The following is a 20574-nucleotide window of genomic DNA, read 5'->3' as shown; positions in this document are numbered from 1 at the left end:
AATGGATGTCTTTATATTCAGAAAACTGCTGGAACAGTAAGACAGTGCTAGCAGAAACACAGTAGTGCCATCCCAGCCATCAAGAGTGACTGACACCCAGAGACACATTACAGGACCAGTACTAGGGTTTGTTAGCACAAGGCCAGGGGGATAAACCAGAAATGTTAGTGCAAGGCCTAAGGGATGAACTAGAAATCAACAGTGAAGTATGAGAGGGGAAAAGTAAAAACAACCAAAGTTACCAATACATTTAGCCTTTGATTGAGATAGAAGGCATTACCTTAGGTGGGTTTTACTTGGTGCTTTTCAAGCAACCTGACTTTTGGCTGCCAATTTTGGACTCTGAGAGAGAAAAAATAGAAATAAAAACATATAGGAAAATTTTTGAGAAACCTGCATACTGTTTTCCCACAGTGGCCCCACCAATTTACATTCCCACCAACAGTGTACAAGGGTTTCCAAACACTAAAAATAGAACTGCCTTATGACCGAGAGATATATATCCAAAAAAAAAACACTAATTTGAAAAGATACATGCAGCCCAGGGACTTCCCTGGTGGTCCAGTGACTAACTCTGCACTTCCAATTTAGGGGGCCTGGGTTCAATCCTTGGTCTAAGACCCAGTGCAGCCAAATAAATAAATAAATAAATAATTTAATGAAAAGATACATATAGACCCATGTTCATAGTAGCATTATTTACAATCGTCAAAATATAGGAGCAACCTTAAATGTCCATCAACAGATGAGTGGATAAAGAAGATGTGGTATGTAGGCACAATGGAATATTACTCGGACATAAAAAAGGATGAAATTTTGCCATTTTCAACAACATGGATGGACTTGGAGGGAGACATCACAAGGAGGAAGCAGGGTCCTGTGGGGAGTTCCATTTTCTTTGTTTGACCAGGAATACCAGTTGAATTCTAGACAAAAGAGCTGGAAATACCTCCTCCTTGAAGCAGGCCTCAGGCTCCTGGGCTTTGCAGCACTTCTCCACCACATTCGTGAAATCCGCCAGCAACGACCATAGTTCCTCCCCTGCAAGTTCAGGCTTCAGTTTCAGTAAGTTGACAAGAAACCTGTGACCCAATGATGTCAAACAGAATCAATTAACAGTTTCTTTCTGGAACTCCTCTTCTCCAAAAGGCTTGTTATAGAATTGTATCTTTGAAATCTCCATTTAGGTGAATGTAAAAAGTTAAAATATTCTACTTTTGAAAGGAGGTCCTGAGACCTTTCTTCGAAACACATGGGATGGATTCCATGATAACATTCTTTGGAGGCTTGTGTAATTATGGACAAAACTGTATAAACTGTGGGAACATATAGTAAGTCTTTGCTGTGCACAATATTGTAGAATATGTGACTTTTGATGTTTCTAGAAAATTCATTTCAAAACATTCTCTCTTCCTCAGTAACTGAATTCTGTTTCCACTCCACTTGATACAGACACTGCCTACATCCAAAAAAAATCTGATTCTTTGGCATTTATAGCATTGCCTGAGAAAACAAAAGCAAAATTCCTATCCCTTTTGGGCCTCTCATATCTTCAAACATTAAGAGAGATTCTTGGAACAAGCATCTATGACATTCTCTCAAAAAAATCTGATTCATTATGAACCTCCTTTGAGACTGTTTATGGCCACCCTCACTCACGTTTCCAAATCACAGCCTGGACACTCCAAATCTCTAGCAAAAGAAAAGACTAAGTTTTATAACTAGATAGATTGGACGGTTTGACAGAAGGAACAGGATTATAACATCAAGATCACATACCCATTACAATAAACCTCATTAAAATGTGATATGTCTTCCGCCTAAAGAAAATGATGAACAGAAGAGAAGGTTGGTACCTGTCTTTTTTCCTCTGGAGTTCCTCGTTATGAGCCTGACACAAGTCTGCGTGAAAGGTAAATAACCCTTGAGAGGCAGATGGGGGTACATATGTTTTATCAGCTTCCAAGCTCTCAAAGCAGGACCTTCTGAAGGCAAAATTTGTTTTACAACAGTGGTCCACAGCAGGGTTGATATTTCGATTTTCATTTATTCCACATAACTCTCCAAGAACTAAATCCACCTGTACCGATGAAAGTTGCAATGAAGTTTTGAAATATGGTAGATGAATTGTTAGTTTGTTCTAATATCACTGTCAGCTTAGAAAAGCCTCTGCAATCATAACATGACACTATGTGCAAAAAAAAAAAAAAAAGAGAGGCTGAAGTACTAAATGGCATTATAACAAAATTTCAAGCCATAGTCATTTAAATTCCTATAGACTAAGCTTGATGTAGGTGGGACAAGAAGAAGAATTTATAGTGTTACTTAAAATTATGACATTTTCTCTGTCACCCTGAAACAATACTATGATTCCAAGTCATTTGCTCTAACAAATTACTTCTAGTATAAATAAGAAGAAATGGGACTTGGCTGTTGGTCCAGGGGTTAAGCGTCTGCTTGTCAATGCGCAGGACATGGGTTTGACCCCTGGTCCGGGAACTAAGATCCCACATGCTGCAGGGTAACTAAGCCCATGCACCCCAACTGAAGCCCATGCTTTATAACCCCTGCTCTGCAACAACATAAGCCACCACAATGAGAAGCGCATACACCACAGTTGGAGAGTGGCCCCCACTCGCTGCAAGTAGAGAAAGCTCACATGCCGCAACAAAGCCTCAGTGCAGTAAAAAAAAAAAAAAGAAGAAGAAAGATGATCTGGAGACCCCCAAGCAACTATTCAAAACATTCTCTTTAGTTCCTCAGGATTTTGACACAGAGAGCTAAAAATAAAGCTTGATATTCCTTGCTTAACAATGTTAAAAATAATGAAGAGAGGAAGACAATCACTTATAAATCAATGAGTGCAGGTATCTTTTTTTTTTTTTTTCTTTTTAGGAACAGGCAGGTATGTGGGCTAGGCTCACCAAATTATCAACGCAGGCAAACTCTTCGCTCAGGGTACAGCAGGTGGTCAAAGCCATCACCATTTCCTTGCCAAGAAAGGTCAGTTCTTCAGTGGAGAGCTGGGGGGCTAGCTTCGTGAGATTGATGAGGTAGCTGAAAGAGCATATGTCTGTTCTGAACAAAAGCAGAAGCCCATCTTCCCTTGCTTAGCCACCTGAAACTCCAACTCTGCAAGGCTAGGGACAACCAATGGAAGGGCAATGTGAACCTCGGCTCTCTCATAAAATGGTAGAGATCAGTCTCTTCACCCCCCATTTCCCTGCATCCTGCCTTCTATAGATCTCTGCATATGCGCTTCCTTCTAATTTCATGACAATTCAGAAACTATCAGATTTGCCTATCGTGTGTCATCTGTGAAGATAGGAGCGCCTTGGCAGCAAGTATCTTGGCTAGCTAGTATGTAAACTCCTACTTGAAATCCCTTGCACTGTAAATAAACATTTCAAAGGGAAAATTTAATAAATACATGTTGGAAAAGGATAATCTGAGATGAAGGAAGAAAGAAACAAAGATCTTTCAAGGGCTGAATTTCCAGCTAACAACCCAACTGCAGAAATAGTGAAAACATATTTTTTGTGTTTTGTTTTGAAGATGTTTGGTTTCAATGTACAATACATTAGCATGGTAATTAATTTTAAAAATTCAGAAAAAACTTCATATTATTCATGAATGTTCACAAAGTACTTTAAAAACAAATATTAAAGTTTTAAGCAAATCCAAAATTATTTCTTTAAACTCCATGAGATGCGCTTAAATCTTGGGAAGAGCATCTTTTCCTCGGGAAAATATAACAACCTGAAGTTGGCTGCATTCCATTCCCCATGCCTGAAATGAGGCAAAATCCAGCAATTCTGGGTTGGGAGTAAAAAAGATAAGTCTAAACAAAAACTAAAGCATTAGATAATCAATTTGTCCAAAATCCTGTATTTCTTCCATTTCTAGCCTGATTTCTGATAAAGTTTTAAAATGACAGCTCGATGTGAATTCTTAACTCTTGTGTGATTACTCTTTCCCAGAATTTATGAATTCACCACAAAAGGGCTGAGCTAAATTTTTGACACTTTGTGGCCATCTTTATTTTATCCTGGTCACAAGGGTTAACTTGCTTGTTCAAACAACTTACTGGTATTTCAAGTCATCCTTCCCCAAATTCTGAAAATGTTCACATTCTCTTTCTACTATCTTGAGGCTTTTCTCTGTTGTCTCATTGAATCTATTTTCCTGAAAATAAGAACAATCATGCCTTTGAAAATTTTATCTAATCATAAATTTAATCATAAGATTCATGTTGACTTGTCTAATTTCTCTTTTTATACTTACATAGTATTTTCAAGTTATCCTTATCATAAATTAGTCACTAAGTTGAGGGTAGTTTTCTATATATGTATGTTAGTATTTGAATCTTTTTAATTATAGTTAGATATATAGATATGGTGTTTGCCAAAATGTGGAAGTTTAAATTTCATCATCATTACCTTGTATATTTTATAGAGCTTTAAAGTCTACAAAGTGGAATTCAAATATGATGCTGACAATGATCATATAGATTTTCCCTTTAAAGTGGCCGTTGGTCACTGGTCCTGTGAAGTCAAGTGGCCAGTGGTCATCTGGTCCTGTGAAGTCAAGTGACTTGCCTAGAATTACCCAATAGGCAAGTATTGCTACAGAACACTTTTAATCACATATATCTTTTTTATACCATCTTTTTAATCATTTAGAATTGAAAATTAAAACCTCCAATAATTGTCTTCAAATACTTGACAAACTCTCACATAGAATAAAGTTGGACACCAACTAAGTGTCCACCAGGGAGAAAACTACACACCAGTGGATGGATGCTGTAGGATTAATTGTATCTTCATAAAATAAAAAGAATTTTCTAGCACTATGCTCCATTTAAGGATCAAGAATAGACCTCCTCATTAGGGACAGTGGCAAAGCTGGACGAAACTCAAGTCTTCTTACTTCTTGCTCAAATATGAATGGGTATAAACTGGCATTTTTGGCAAGTGGGGGTAATTTTTTAATTAAAGCAAAGCAACACATTTCAAATGAATGAGAAGCAAATAAAAAACATCAAATAATTAATTTCTGTAATACACAAAAATGCATATGAACTGATATTAAAAACACTAATTTCAACAGGAAAATCAGTAAAAGATGTGAACAAATGGTTCACAGGAAATTATAAATACAGTAGCTAAAATCATATAGGAAAAGCTTAGCTCCATTATAAAATATATTCTTAAATGTTTAATTGAATCACTTTGCTATGCACCTGAAACTATCACATTTTTAATCAACTATATTCCAATATAAAATAAAAAGTTACAAAAATCAACTAAATTCTTAAAACACAGTCACCATTTAGCAAAGTTAATTTTCATGTGCAGTGTTGGTGAAGGTGGGGGTGAAACGAACATTTTCAACACTATATTGGACTATATGCTGGTAATAATTTCTAGATAGCAACTTGGTCATTTGTATCAATTATTTTTTTTATTTTAAAGTCTATATACTTTGATGTAGTAATTTTCCTTCTGATAATCTCTCTTAAGAAAATAGTCATAACTATTAATAGAGATCGGAGAAGGCAATGGCAAGCCACTCCACTACTCTTGCCTAGAAAATCCCATGGATGGAGGAGCCTGGTAGGCTGCAGTCCATGGGATCGTGATGAGTCGGACATGACTGAGCGACTTCACTTTCACTTTTCACTTTCACACATTGGAGAAGGAAATGGCAACCCACTCCAGTGTTCTTGCCTGGAGAATCCCAGGGACGGGGGACCCTGGTGGGCTGCCGTCTATGGGGTCACACAGAGTCGGACACAACTCAAGTGACTTAGCAGCAGTAGCTGCATTAGTAGAGATGAATAAAATGAGATACTTAGGGTCACTTATAAAAAATTTAAAAAGCTAAATAAATGTCCAAAATGTCAAAGATACAGTAGGAGAGCATTTAGATATATTATTATGATGGAATACCATCATGTAAAATAAAGTGAATTTTTTTGAAGTCTGTTTAATAATGTAAAATGTTTTTTATGACAATAAATAAAAACAAATCCAAAAATTTCTTCAGAAAATAGTATCCCAATCTTATTTTTAAACATACATATAAATAGCATAAATAGATTCATATATGCATAGAAAAGATGAAAAAATGTTAATTAAAGCTATTTATTGAGGACAGAATCAGAAAGTTTTTACTTTTTCCTTTATAACTTTCAATAATTTCTTAATCATCTTTAATAATCATTTATTATTTTTATAATCATAAAAAATCCAAGATGGCTCAAGAAAACACAAGTGCACATAAATAAAAATATAAATATCTAATCAGAAGTTTTTTGCCTCAACACACAGGATTCATAGTTCTAAACATTATGTGTAACCCAAAGAGGTGATGTTGGTCTTCCCAGTGATCAAATTACACTGAATTTTAGATAGACTCAGATTGGTCACTCACATTTTCTACCCTCTGAACCGGAATAAAACTTTGATAGTTTTTAAGTGTTTGCTGTTTTGTTTGTTTAATTCTCTGAGCCTACTAGGATGGAACCTACCGCATGACGGTAACACTCAGGAGGGTTTTCCATGTTACAACACTCTTTCAGGAGATCCTCATACACTTTAGCAATTCTTAACAGCTCTGGTGTGGACAGTTCTGGATGTCTCCTTGAGTACTCATAAAGAAACCTGTGATATGTAAAATATTTTGCACATTAGAACTTCAAGAAAGAGCAAAACACCAAATCCTGCTATCTTTTACTCTGGGGATACCTTTTATTACTGAGTCTGCCTTCAAATCCTGTTTCATCTTTATCTGGCAAAGGAGTGACTTAAGAGGACATTTTGACAAAAGAGACCATGTTACAAAGATTTTCTTTCATATTATGTTTTAAAATAGCAATGTTTTTTACTTGGAGGGATAGAATGGTTAGAGGTGTTTATCATTCGCTGTTAAAATAATTTTATCCATAAAGCATCAGAAATAGTAGATCATGCTACCAATACTTTAGGAAATACATATCAAGTATAATTCTGTTGGGAAATGCATTCAACCTCCATCCTGAGATTTTGGGAATATGGTTTCTCCTCGCTGCTGGCGCACCTGGGGAGAGATTGTGGAGCAGACTTTGCCCATGACTCCATCCTGTCACTTGTCAGTTATGGGAGTAATCACCCCTGCAGGTCCAAATCATTGGCAGTCGTTTTCCTGACTCAGTGAGGCGTCATAAGGGTACAGGTGGGTGTGATTAGAGGACTAAGTGGGAAAGGGAGAGGAAGAGGCTAACACTTATTAAGCCCTTAGTAGGTGCGAGGCATTGGATCAAGCTTTGGGCATAGGAGACAAAGATTGGCTTCCTAGCCTTTATAAAACACTGTCTCATTGAACTTCACTTAGCCCTCAAGGTAAGCAGTATTTCACAGCTAAGGAAACTGTCTCAGCCCAGTAAAGCACTTGGCTATTGGCTTCCCTGGTGGCTCAGACAGTAGAGTCCGCCTGTAATGCAGGTAGACCTGGGTTCAATCCCTGGGTCAGGAAGATCCGCTGGAGAAGGGAATGGCTACCCACTCCAGTATTCTTGCCTGGAGCCATGGACAGAGAAGCCTGGCCAGCTATAGCCCATAGGTCAAGAAGAGCCAGACATGACTGAGCAGCTAACACTTTCACTTTGTAAAATTTGCACCTAGGTCCCAGAGGATGCCTACTTCATTCTTTTTAAACCAAGCCAACTCTTTTCTCAAGAGAGCTGTTTTCTTTAACCACCCTGTGATGTTTACAGTTTTCTTCATAGAAATATCATCTTTATTCTTTCAAATTAAGTCAAAATGATCTATGTTTTGTGAGAGTCATACATCACAATAGCTTTTCAAGTCCAAGGGACTTTTGTCATCTCTCTTTGTCTTGTAGCCTTTTTCTCTTGATTAATCTTGGCTTTTCTGACATCTCTCCTCTTCCCCATTTACCTTCTCAGTCCCGGTTGCGAGATATAGTCCCATATTCTAAAGCAGTGGTGTTAAACTTCAGAGAATCAAGGGCTCCCCTTAATATTTCATAAAAGCCATGAACTTTTCCTCAGAAATAAAATTACACCTAAAATCTCACCACCAAAATATTGTGAACAAAACCCCCTGGAAGAAAAACCCCTAGCATGGCAGATCCACTGAGGTCTGGCATCAAATATTGGCATCCAGAAAAACTGCACCATAAACTGTTTCTGGTTCAGCATGTTCATTGCTGCTCTATCATTTCTCCCCATGCTTCCCACCCTATCTTAGTTGTCATGGTGACGATGATGGAGGTGATGAGAATGAGGATAAGAATGAAAACTGCTTCCATTTAGCAAGTCTATGTCAGGTACAAGTGCAATGCACTGCATCAGTGATTTAGTTTAATTTGACTGAGCATCCATGATTCATGAGAAGCAGTGGAGCTCAGTGGTTATAACAGGAATCTGGAGCCACACTGGTTGCCTTTGAACCCTCACTCCACCACATATTAGTTGTATGACTTTGGAGCAAGTTACTTAACCTCTGTGCTTCAGTTTCCTTGCCTGTAAAATGATGATTTTAAAAAAGTATTCTAACCACAGAAGTTTGTTTTGAAAATTAAATTGATTGACAGATGCGAAGCACTGAAAATTTGGTTAAGTATTCAATAACCTGTGTCTTCAATCCAGATATCCTTCCAGAATTCCAGGTTCATATATAAAATCAACATATGATATTTCCACTGCATTACCTCACAGGCACCTCAAAGTCAATGTATGCGCGCTAAGTTGCTTCAGTCGTGTTCAATTCTTTGCAACCCAATGGACTGTAGACTGCCAGGCTCCTCTGTCCATAGGATTCTCCAAGCAAGAATACTAGAGTGAGTTGCCATGCCCTCCTCCAGGGGATCTACCCAGCCGAGGGATCGAACCCTCATCTCTTACGCCTCCTGCACTGGCAGGCAAGTTCTTTACCACTAGCGCCACCTGGGAAATCAATGTGCTCAGATACAAATAGTTTCTCTTTCCCACAAACCTTCCCCCATACTTCCCATCTCATTGAGTCTGAAAACTACTTACCAACCACCTAAGCCCCAAACTGGGATTCATTCCAGATGAAGTTTCTAAAAGACAAAAGTGATTTTGTCCTTCCTTATTCTTCAATGAAAACCCTTTGGTGGCATCTTGTTACTTAGCATATCTGGGTGATCTGACCCCATGTGCCTCTCCCTACCCTCTTCTCTCACTGCAGAAACCCTAGCACAACCACATACACACCATGCAGTTTCACACTTCTATCAGTGTTCTACCCCTTCTATCCAGATTATCAGCATTTCTTCAAGTACCTCCTCCCCATCAAGACTTTTCAGAGTTCCCAAGGACTTCCTCTTCTACCCCCATATTGCCTATGGTCTAGTGCTTTCAGAGATTAAAGAGTGTTTCTTGCACCCATATATTTATGAGGCCGTCTCTTTCCACATCACACTTCTGTTGATGAAAACTTATTGGAGGCAAAAATCCTGTTTAACTTGGTAAAGCCCCTGGATTATATTAAGTTGGCCAAAAAGTTCATTTGAGATTTTCCATAACATCTTACAGAAAAAAATCCAAATGAACTTTTTGGTCAACCCAGAGTTATTACTGACAAACTTTGAATGACTAAATATCCTCATATGAATTTTATATACAATTCCTAAAATACAGACAGGTTAACTTGTCCCGATGATTCTACCAGGATTCAAATCTAGTTCTTTTGCTTCCAAGTCAGCTAAACAGTAGTGGGAGTTTGGGGAGAAGACAGGGGAGAGCACGGCAGATAAGTCAGACCTCCTGGGTCATATCCTTAGTCTGCCATATTTTAACTGTGAACCTTAAACAAATTACTTAACTTCCCTGTACCTCAGTTTGCTCTTCTGAAAATTGGGAGAAATCATGCTTATTTTACATGACTGCTGTGAAAATTAAAATAGATAATCTGTACTTAGCCCACTGTCTGGCACATATCAAGTACTCAATAAATGTTAGCCATCACTGTCATAGCGCAGTTGCAATTTCTAAAATAATGTAAAAAGATTACAATCTAAAACCATGATTTTTAAAAATTATGTGGTATATCCAGTGATTTAAATGGTTCCTGTATCTGCCACCCAAGTTAGCCAAAATAGATCAAGTCATAAGTTTCTTTTTGCCTTATAAATGTCAATATAGAGGTATGTTACTCAGCCATGAAGGTCTCTTGGTCAGCATCTCGTTTCTCACACACATTGTCACTTTCAATAAATTTTGCTTCTCTGAAAGATAAGTCGTTTGGTCTATCATCTTTATTGGAGTAAACGATACACTCTCCACGCTCTGGTATTTTCTTTTCACAGCAGTCTTTGATTTTGCTGGAGATGGAATCTTGTTTTGAACAAATATGGCTCATAACCTTGATCTGTATCAAATAAGAATGAGAAATGACTTTATTTTCATAAGTTCTTCAGGGCTAGATTCTCCTTCATAATTGGAATGCAAAACCAACCATATGTATTACATCTAGAATTATTTCATCAATTAATTTGATAGCTAATTAAATTTTGCATTGATTTAATACAGTGAAATTTCATTTTATGCAAACTTGATTTCTTAGGACTTTAGATGATGTAATTTAAAAAAATAGACTCATAAATGTGTTACATATTAGCTGGAATTTTCTTAAAGGTGGGCTAACCCCTGCTTCTTCCTCCAGACTCTTCAGAATGAGGCTACACATTTCTCCTCCTCTCTGTTACAGCTTCACATGAACTGCATTGAGTTTTCTCAAAGCATTTGACTATTCCAGACACTCTGACTCTGCTCAAGTTGTTCCTCTACCTGGAATCTTCTTCTGGGGAACACTGAACGTGAGGAATGAGATGGAGCTCTAGGCTGAGATGAGAAACGGAATGGAGGTTTGTACCATGTTTCCAGCAAACCACATAGAACCAGGGAGTCCATCTTTGCAGACAAATATATATCTCACCTAAGGCCATCATTATTTGGGGCAACACATCTCTTTTGTCTGAAATTTCATTTCTATTTTGAATGAAGTATACCATTCAATTGCTCTTATTTCTACATAAAGCCATCAAAAAAAAGGATATTAAAAATGTAATATGATCCCTTAGTCTCAGCTCCAAACTTCACAGAAAACTCTTCAATTATATCTTAATTCAGTACATTATATTCAATATTATAAAACCAACATCCCTATAAATGACCAAAAAATTCACAAATAAACAGTGAGTGAGTCTGCTTTTCATTGCAATAAAGTTAAGGCCAAAATAATTCTTGGGGACATCTATTGTCCATTGCTTGAAATAAAATGTATATATCTTCATACTCCAAAATTCAAGTTATCTAATGAGCATGATGTTTTGTTTTGAATTTAAAACAGTAAGACTAATTTTAAAAATCACTAAAAAAAAAAAACTAATTTCAACTAAGAAATCAGGATTATTTTTAATGAAAAATTTTAATCCTTTACCTTTGTATACATGAACAACTCAACTAGGTCACTATTATATTTACCAGTATATGTCCTTAGAGAATCACTTTAAAGGCTACTGTAAGAGTTATTTTAAATGAACATATTCACTTATTTGAAAAGATCATTCCTAAGTATTCTGAAGAAACTCAGAAAAAGCAACTCTTAAAAACATAAAGATCACCAGTTGTTTTCTGAGCTTTACTGTTAATTTCTAATATCTCTAAAAGAGTATTTGCAATATTAAAGAAAACTTTAGTCTGGCTGAATGAATGTTCACAAATTCTAAATTCCTGGGCATTATGTCATGTGCATTTAGTCACATAAAATAGAATCAACTAAGCAATCTAAAAGCAATCTCATTCATTAAAAACTCCAATGCTTTATTTGGTCTCATTTGTTAATACTATATTTTTTATTTTATTTGGTTCATGTTATTATTTAACAATTTTTATTGAAGTATAGGTGTTTTACAATGTGTGTTAGTTGCAGTCATATATATATATATATATATATATATATATATAACTGAACATATATGCAAGAGGCTACATATTATTTCTTCAGATTCTTTTCCATTTCCATTAGAAGCTACTACAAGATATTAAATGTAGCCCCCTGTACCAAACAGGAGGCCCTTGTTGTTTATCTGTTTTATGTACAGTAGTGCTATCTGTTATTCCCAAACAATTTATTTAACATTATGATTTTATTGTAGTGAGTAGCCACACATTAAGGCAACTTTAGAATAAAAAACAGCCACCCTGAAATCACTATTTTTTTGCTTGGTTTTATAGAATATTTACCCTGCCACGGATGCACTGCACAACATCCCCTTCACAGCATCCATCATATTTGGAAGAAACATCTTCTAGAAGGGAGGTAAGTTGCTTAAATTCAATCTTGGGGAATTTTTGACTAAGTACAGCAATGTTTCTGGAAACAGAATTGATAAACCACTAAAACAACTTGAACAGCAAATAGACAAAAGGAAGTTCTTTGCTAATACAGTATAAGTAGCTGCAGTAAGCATTGGTATCCTTGCTTTTTCACCAATGGCTTTACCAAATAACTGTTTATACATTACTTGGCCCACATGATCATTTTGAAAATCTTAGGTTGACATTTTGAGTTCTAGTTCAGGACTAGGGGGAGAAAAAGGCTTGAAAGACATGTCCTCTTCCACAATTGTTACAGCAAAACACATTTTTTAAGGACCACCATTTCTTCTTGTGAGTCCATGGCAGGCATAGATAATTCATCACAGCACCCTTTTTCACTGATCTTTTTGAAATCTCAGAATTTCTCACAAAACATTGCACTAGTACCATTGCTCATTGGCTAGGTAAGATGTGAAATAAAATGTATCCCTAGAAGATAGTTTCCTAGTTATTAAAGTCAAAGATGGATGGATAAGTCATGTCTAAAGCACTTGGAGGTTTTAAAACTCTGATTGGGAACTCCCAGACCCATTCAGAGTCCCAACTAACCAAAAGCTAACTCAGAAGTCGCCCTCTTTCTCACTGGCATCTCCCCACCTGATCTAAGTCCTGGTTCTGAGTAATCCAAGCAGATTAACCCCCACCTCAAAACCCCTGAGGATCTAAGAAGAGAATAAATAAAAAGTCATCAATGATTTAACAAAATTGGAACACAGACCAACAAAATACAAATAAAAACAAAAGATAGATTATAAAACTCACATAGATTGTAAGATTTGTGGTCCAAATTTCATAAGTGCCCCACAGGCATTTTTTTGATAAGAAGACAATGCTTTTAAATAGTATATGAAAGGTTCTGCCTGAGGGATAAAGAGAAAATTCTGTTGAAGCAAGTGGAAAAATCCCATTATTCTCTTATTTCCTAAACACATGTCAACCAAACAATCCCAATGTTTCCTCAGAAATAGAAAACCTATGGGGTTTTTTTTATCTCTGGAAGTGTGTCTTTCAAAATAAATATAAATGTATGGCACATTATAAAGGCAGAGCCAGTCTTCCTGATGACTAAATTACACTTGCTGGGAAGTGCAGTGTGCAGTAAGCTTGTCCCTCTCTTCCAGGATGATTCACTTATACAGTTTAGGACTTGTCCAAGATAGAAGATAAAATGTCATTTTTACCCTGGTTAGTTACTCACTAGTGTTTCCTTCCAATTTACAAGAAAGACAAAAACCAGAAGAGAGACCCTAGAAATAGGCAATTTTTCAAAGGTCTCAAGTAATAAGAAATTTTAGATCAGTTAGCAGGGGGTGAATGGGTTGAAGAAACAATGAAAGTGACAAGAAAATGGCTGATAACTGGTAAAAAGCTCTTTTGCTATAATTTAGTTTTAAGTAAAGATCTACGATTTCGGGTGACTCCCTGTCCTTTTAATAAGTGTAATACCTACCTTTGTTAAATGGAATGAATGCATATAACGGTAAATGGAATGCCCACCTTTGTTTGAAAGCAGTTAGCTTTTTCTTGTTCTTCACAGCATGTTTTAGTCATCTCCTCAAAACGAGCAGCAGCAGTTAGAAGTGTAGGAGCAAAAATGAAGGGGTTCCTTCTGGAAACTTCATAAACATAACTTCAAAAGAAAAAATGGAAGGAAGGAGGGAAGGGGGAAAAACAGGAAAGAAGTGAAGGCATGGTAGACAAGGAAAGGGAAAGAGAAGATTTGACAAGATCAAGTTGCAAAAGTAAAGGTGACAGGAAGAAGGATTTCCCGTTACTGGAGGCTTCAAAGGAAGGCAACATTACTGAGCCTCCAAAAATGTCAGACCGCTGAAGTTGCCAACTCCCAAATAAGAATGATGATTGCAGTTCTAATCATGAATGCAAGGCCCTGGGTATTCTCTTTTCTTCCCCATGATGCCAGATGGTCCGCAGCTCTCCTTATCATGCTCAAAGAACAGCTACCTATACAGACTCCATCTGAGATTCAGAGATCATAATCACTTACATGTAAAAAGAAAACTTTGTGATTTAAGCTTTCCAGGAAAAGTCTCGGCTTCTGCAACTATTGGACTGCTAAACATCCATTGACTTAATGTTTATCTTTGATAAAAGCTGCACCTTCCCTTTTGAAAGACCATATATTTCCTCCAGTAGTGTTTTCGTACCATGTACACACTTGGGTTCTGGGGCTTATCTATTAGAAAATACACATCATTATTGAAAAGATCTTGAAAGCAGGTTTCATATCTTGTTCATCTTCTCAACAATGACCACAGAATCTGACACACAAATGCATGTTGAATAAACTAATTGATCCATAAACTCAGCTATTTTCCTTTAGAATAGATACTGAATTTAGCCTAAGAATAATTCTTCAATTAGATGATTTTTCTACTAAAATTAAACTTACTTATTCAAAAAAGATTCCCTGTTATTTTTGTAAGTCTGGCATTTCTCTTCAGGATCCAGAGTAGGGAGAGGAGGCAAAAGTCCTATATCAGCTTTCTTATTATGGAAGAAGCAGACTCTTCTTTCAAAGTCAGCCTTATGGCAACAGTGTGAAAAGTTATACTTTTGTGGCAGTCCCTCCATGGCACATATATTTTCCAGTAAAACCTCATTCTGGACAACAGAAAAGGAAAAGACACATTTTATTCATTGCAACATTTTTCAGGCTTCTGAGATGACACAATGGAAGCAATGAGTGGTGAGCATCACTCTTTGAGAAAGAGATTCCAGGATGTTCTCAATATTGCCAGCAGAGCATCCCTACCCACAGCCTTGACAACCATCCTACACTTTGGGATACTCTATCCTATCCTGAGTCCCCTTAACCTCTTCCTATCTCTTTTCTGCCTACATCTCCCTTCAGTTCAGTTCAGTTCAGTCACTCAGTCGTGTCTGACTCTTGGCGACCCGATGAATTTTCTTCTCTCTCAAGGTAACAGGGTCAGAGTGTAATGGGTTGGTAAAGTATAGCTTTCTAGAGATGCAGATGGTTATTGGGAGGACTCCAAGAAAAGGGGGTGTGACATAGAGTACATATTGAGAAGCAGGTAAAGAAAGGAACTTTACTTCTGTGCACTTTGCCAGGCTATTGGTTTAGCCTTCCTGCCTGTATACTATGGCATGGACTGCAAGCTCATAGCCAAGTCCTCCTGTGCATCAGTACACAGAATTGCATCTCTCCTAAGAAAGTGCCTTATCCTAAATACTGAAGTCAGGCAAAGTAAAAACAAGAGTATAGAGCATCTCTCTCTATTTTTAAGCCAAACATTCTCTCAGTGTTGACAAATAAGCTTGTTTGTTTAAGAAATGAAAACAATTTACTTACAGCTAATTTTGAACACTCTGGGAGTGTCCTGTCAGCCAAGCATTTATCTCTGTGTTCTGTCATGGCTTTTACCAACATTTCTACTTCTTCAAAGGATGCCTCCTGAATATATTGAGCAAATGCAATGATGGTGCTGCAACAGTCCACACAGAGTACACAATGATGACCTGCAGAATTTCCAGTTATGTCCAACCAAAATCTCATAGGAACACCCACTTGCTGACTAACCTTAGAGAATTATCAAAATGTGAAGTCTCTAAGTTTTATAACTTCTTGACAATTCAATTGCCTCATCTGAATGTTTCTTTAATACTGTATTCACTTTTTAATGGCATATATTTAATTAATATATTAGCATTAATAATTCTGGAAGATGTCAGATAAGCTTATAATAAACACCACCATCATCAAAACAAGTTTAGAGGAACTCACATATATCCAACATTATCCTCTATAAATTTCTGGGTGATGCTGGCATCATCTGAAAGCAAAGATATTTAAGTTATTATGTATCCTGGTATTTTAATAATTTACCAGTAAATTACTATATGTAACACATTTTAAAAGTATAAAATAAAAATGATATAGAAAAAAATAGCATACTTAATATGGAGAAGAGATTCATATGAGCCAAATATTATATCTTAATCACAGTTGATTATGTGCTTAAAAATATTCATTAAGTTGAATTGATTTGAATTAATCTCAAACTCACCAGACTTTAGATTTACTTTTGATGGCTCCCCAGCCACAAACGTCAAACACAAGCACCATTTCTATTCTAGATAACAGGTATGACTAGAAAAGTAGTATGAAGTTTCATTGTTAAGTGATATAATGCTACAGTTGCACCCAGCAAGAGATGCCAGGCATGCTGATGGTGTAAATTATGATGCTGCTGCTGCTGCTGCTGCTAAGTCGCTTCAGTAGTGTCGGACTCTTCGTGACCCCATGGACTGCAGTCTACCAGTCTCCTCCATCCATGGGATTTTCCAGGCAAGAGTACTGGAGTTGGGCGCCATCGCCTTCTCCTAAATTATGATGCTATCCAGACACAGATATTTAAGTGATCTCTGAACTAGTCTAACACCACTGGTTCCTTTCCAATAAGCATATACTTATCAGAACACATTTATATTTGTTCATACACGCTATTTTCATGGAGTCTTTACTTTTTCAAAGTATTGTACTGGTTACTATGAGGCAATCAATGATAACTAAAACATCTCCCCTGGACCGTGGGTTCCTAAATACTCTCATAGTGCAGGTGACTCATGAACATGACTGTAATCCAATGTAGAATGTATATGATATTCTACAGTAAAGTGGGCACTAGACAGTGTATTAAAAAGCATAGACATTACTTTGCTGACAAAGGTCCATATAGTCAAAGTTGTGAGTTTTCCTGTAGTCATGCATGGATGTTAGAATTGGACCATAAAGAAGGCTTAGCATCAAAGAATTGATGCTTCTGAACTGTGGTATTGAAGAAGACTTTTGTGAGTCCCTTGGATTGCAAGGAGATTAAACCAGTCAATCCTAAAGGAAATTAATCCTGAATATTCATTGGAAGGACTGATGCTGAAGCTGAACCTCCAAGACTTCGGCCACTTGATGCGAAGAGCCAACTCATGAAAAAAGACCCTGATGCTGGGAAAGATTGAAGGCAGGAGGCAAAGGGGATGACAGAGGACCAGATGGTTGGAAGGCTTCATTGACTCAATGGACATGAGTTTGAGCAAGCTCCAGCAGATGGTGAAGGACAGGAAAGCCTGGCATGCTGCAGTCCATGGGGTCGCAAAGAGTTTAACGTGACTGAGCAACTGAGAAACAACAACATATAGCAGGAGTGCTTATGGTCTCTGGGTGAGGAACCAGAAAAGGATTATAGGAGGAGGGGTATAGAAGTTGAGTCTGAAAAATGTCCAAGGTTTCAGCTAGCTGAGAAGTAAGGAAGCTCATCTTTCTGTGTGGAGAGAATGATGTGAGTAAAAGCACAAAGGTAAGAAACCCTGGGATGTTTGGGGAGCATCAGTTAATCAATTAATCTCCCACTTTGATGAGAAAGTGAGTCATAAAGAAAAGTAATGGAACCAGAGACAGAAAGAACCTGGATCCACATTATGTGTGCCTTTCATATAAAGCTGAGGAGTTTGGGCTTCAACTGGAAACCACTAAAAGAGCCACTAAAAATGTTTATATAGAGTAGTAATATCATCATTTCTCTAAACTAAGAAATACCAGCCAGGTAATGGTATGTCTGATGTTCTGGGATCTCCCATAGTACCTAACAAATAGAAAGTAACAAGAACTATTTGTCAAATAAATGTAAGAATGAATGGATGGAGGGGGGAAATCTAGAAGCTCATTAGGAGACTTTTGCAACTGTCTTGTTGAGAAATCAGCAGGACGTGAATTTTGGTAGGAGTAACAGAAGTGCAAAAGAAAACGTGGATGCAAAAAATATTGGAGTCAAAAATCAACAGAACTTTTTAAAAAAACTTGTTTTTACAAGGTGCAAGGAAAAGGAAAACTCAAAAATGACTATCGTTCTTTAAGCCCTGTGACTGGGCTCACTAGCAGGCACTGTGGTGTTGGTGGTGGTTTAGTTGCTAATGGTGTCCAACTCTTGTGACACCATGGACTGTAGCCTGTCAGACTCCTCTGTCCATGGGGATTCTCCAGGCAAGAATACTGGAGTGGGTTGCCATTTCCTTCTCCAGGGGCTCTTCCCAACCCAGGAATCAAACCCAGGTCTCCTGCATTGCAGGCAGATTTTTTACCGACTGAGCTACAAGGGAAGCCCCAGCAGGCACTGTAGGGGATACCAAATTAAGACATCATCCACAACTTCAGGGCATGGTAACACTTACAGCACCTTGGTGAACTGCGAAAAGATGGTTCTTTCAGGCCAGAGGGATTACAAAAAGACACCTCCAAACAGATGAAGTTCAAAATGTTCCCTCTTTGAGTAGAAGAAACATAAAAGTCACACTTTCCTCCAGGCTGACGCTGCTTCAGCTAGGCTTGAGGAAATGTACAGGCTTGCAGGGATTTAAAAATTCGCCAACTGTGTACAGTTGGAAGAAGCAGAGTCTGCATACTCTAAAGGTGTTTACCACATAATTAGGAAATACAACGAACGACCAAAGTTCCAGTAAAATCTCAACTCATGTCTAATGTTCCACTGTTTCCATACACTACACATATTTGCAAGAAACATTAATATTTTCAAATCCAAATTATATCTCCCAGCAACACTTCTTATATTACCATTACGCTGGTGACTGATTGCTGGGTGTGATAATTGTCTCTGTCAGTAGATAGGGTAATATGATCCAAAATACAATATCTGGAAAGGTTAGATCAGGGTATCTGATCAGTATATGTAAACTAGGGAGAGGGAGAAAAAAAAACAAGTGAAAATTTAAACTGAAAGAAACCAAACTTAAAAAATAGAAATTAGCCCAGTTTAGTCATTCCTTAGCGGATAGACAAGTAAATATCTTACCTACTTCTTGAGGCTGTGTGGGCAAGGTTAGGGATTCAGTCAAAAAGAGAAAGAAAATAACAAAACCTGTAAGTTTTAACTGTTTCATTTTTTAAGAAATCACATTCACAAAAGAAAAGTAACATGAATGAGGAAAATCAAGTTTTTATATTATTCTTTGACACTATTAGTAAAAAAGTAACTTGTTTAACCTATTTCTCATATACCTCATATTTGATTTTTATTTGATCACTCTGCAGAATTTTTTGCTAATTATTAACCAGGAAAAAAATTCTTCAGTGTTTTACTGGAAAAATCTATTGAGTTAGAAAAAGAAGTCCACAGGTTAAGTATGCACAATACCTAGTCAAACAGACAAAAAAATCTTGAACTATTGCAAATACCAAAAGAGAAAGGACAAGAATAAATAATTCACCAAAGAGGATGAATAACTAAAAAGATAGTAAATTTCTTTGGTAATCAAAAGGAGTTGAATTTATTTATAAAATAAAATAAATATTTTTATAAAATAAATTTATTTGTAAAATAAATAATTTTATATGCTTGATAAAATTAGGGGAAAAATAAGATGTTGTTCTGGTAAACTTATAGCAAAGCAAGTGCCCACAAAATAAAAGTTTCTGAACAAGTTTATTGTAAGAATTAATAGCCTTAAAGATGTTTGTGTTTTTCATGTTGATGTTTGACAAAAACCAACAAAATTCTATAAAGCAATTATCCTTCCATTTAAAAATACATAAATTTTAAATTTTATAAAAAAGATGTTTGTGTTATTTCAACCAGTCACTTAAATTCTGGGAACCTATACTAAGATCATGACCCTAAATAAGGAAATATTTTTAGTATGTGATATAAAAGAAGAAATCTATTTCTTAGTTATGGCCACTAAAAGGACACAAAAACAGTAGCTACCAGGTAGCTATTTGATGGCTTTGGAGCCCATTTTGTGCCTCCATCAGGTTTTAAACACTATCCTCTACTGTAAGAATCCTGGACTTCTAAAACTAAGGAAATTTTCAAAAACGAATGGGGACATGTGAAAAGAAGATAGAAATCAGTGGGACAATTTGACAATAAACTAAATAATGAAAGGAATGTATTATAACATGTTAATTTTTTTAATTCCATGCATCTATACCAATACAAAATTAAAATAAAAAGAGAGGAAGCAAAAGCTCTTCTCTCTTTGAGAAGATCAACTAATAAATGTAAATAATCATTTGTAACTGATCTAAATCAGTTTCATGAATGGATGCTAAAGTTACTGGTGAGAAATTATCAGACAAAGGCACATTTACAGTTTTAAACTATAGCTCCATA

The 20574-nt window shown here is 36.7% G+C and overlaps 1 protein-coding gene across 1 annotated transcript; it reads right to left on the bottom strand.

Annotated features, from left to right (window-relative positions):
- Positions 1-306: 306 nt before the first annotated feature.
- On the bottom strand, positions 307-19342 carry AFM (afamin). The gene is made up of 14 exons (XM_055434919.2): positions 19255-19342; positions 16176-16224; positions 15744-15876; positions 14820-15031; positions 13907-14039; positions 13172-13269; positions 12275-12404; positions 10183-10397; positions 6533-6665; positions 4088-4185; positions 2925-3057; positions 1857-2080; positions 950-1082; positions 307-342 (listed from the first exon to the last, which is right to left on the bottom strand). Exons 1-14 carry the CDS (start codon positions 19340-19342, stop codon positions 307-309), a joined length of 1815 nt encoding a protein of 604 aa, XP_055290894.2.
- Positions 19343-20574: the final 1232 nt, after the last annotated feature.

The sequence above is a fragment of the Moschus berezovskii genome, chromosome 5, assembly GCF_049115385.1.
Source record: "Moschus berezovskii isolate FMDL1 chromosome 5, NW_MosBer_1.0, whole genome shotgun sequence".
NCBI classification, from domain to species: Eukaryota; Metazoa; Chordata; class Mammalia; order Artiodactyla; family Moschidae; genus Moschus; species Moschus berezovskii.
Note: the sequence above shows the minus strand (reverse complement) of the source record. Positions and strands in the feature narration are given on the sequence as shown.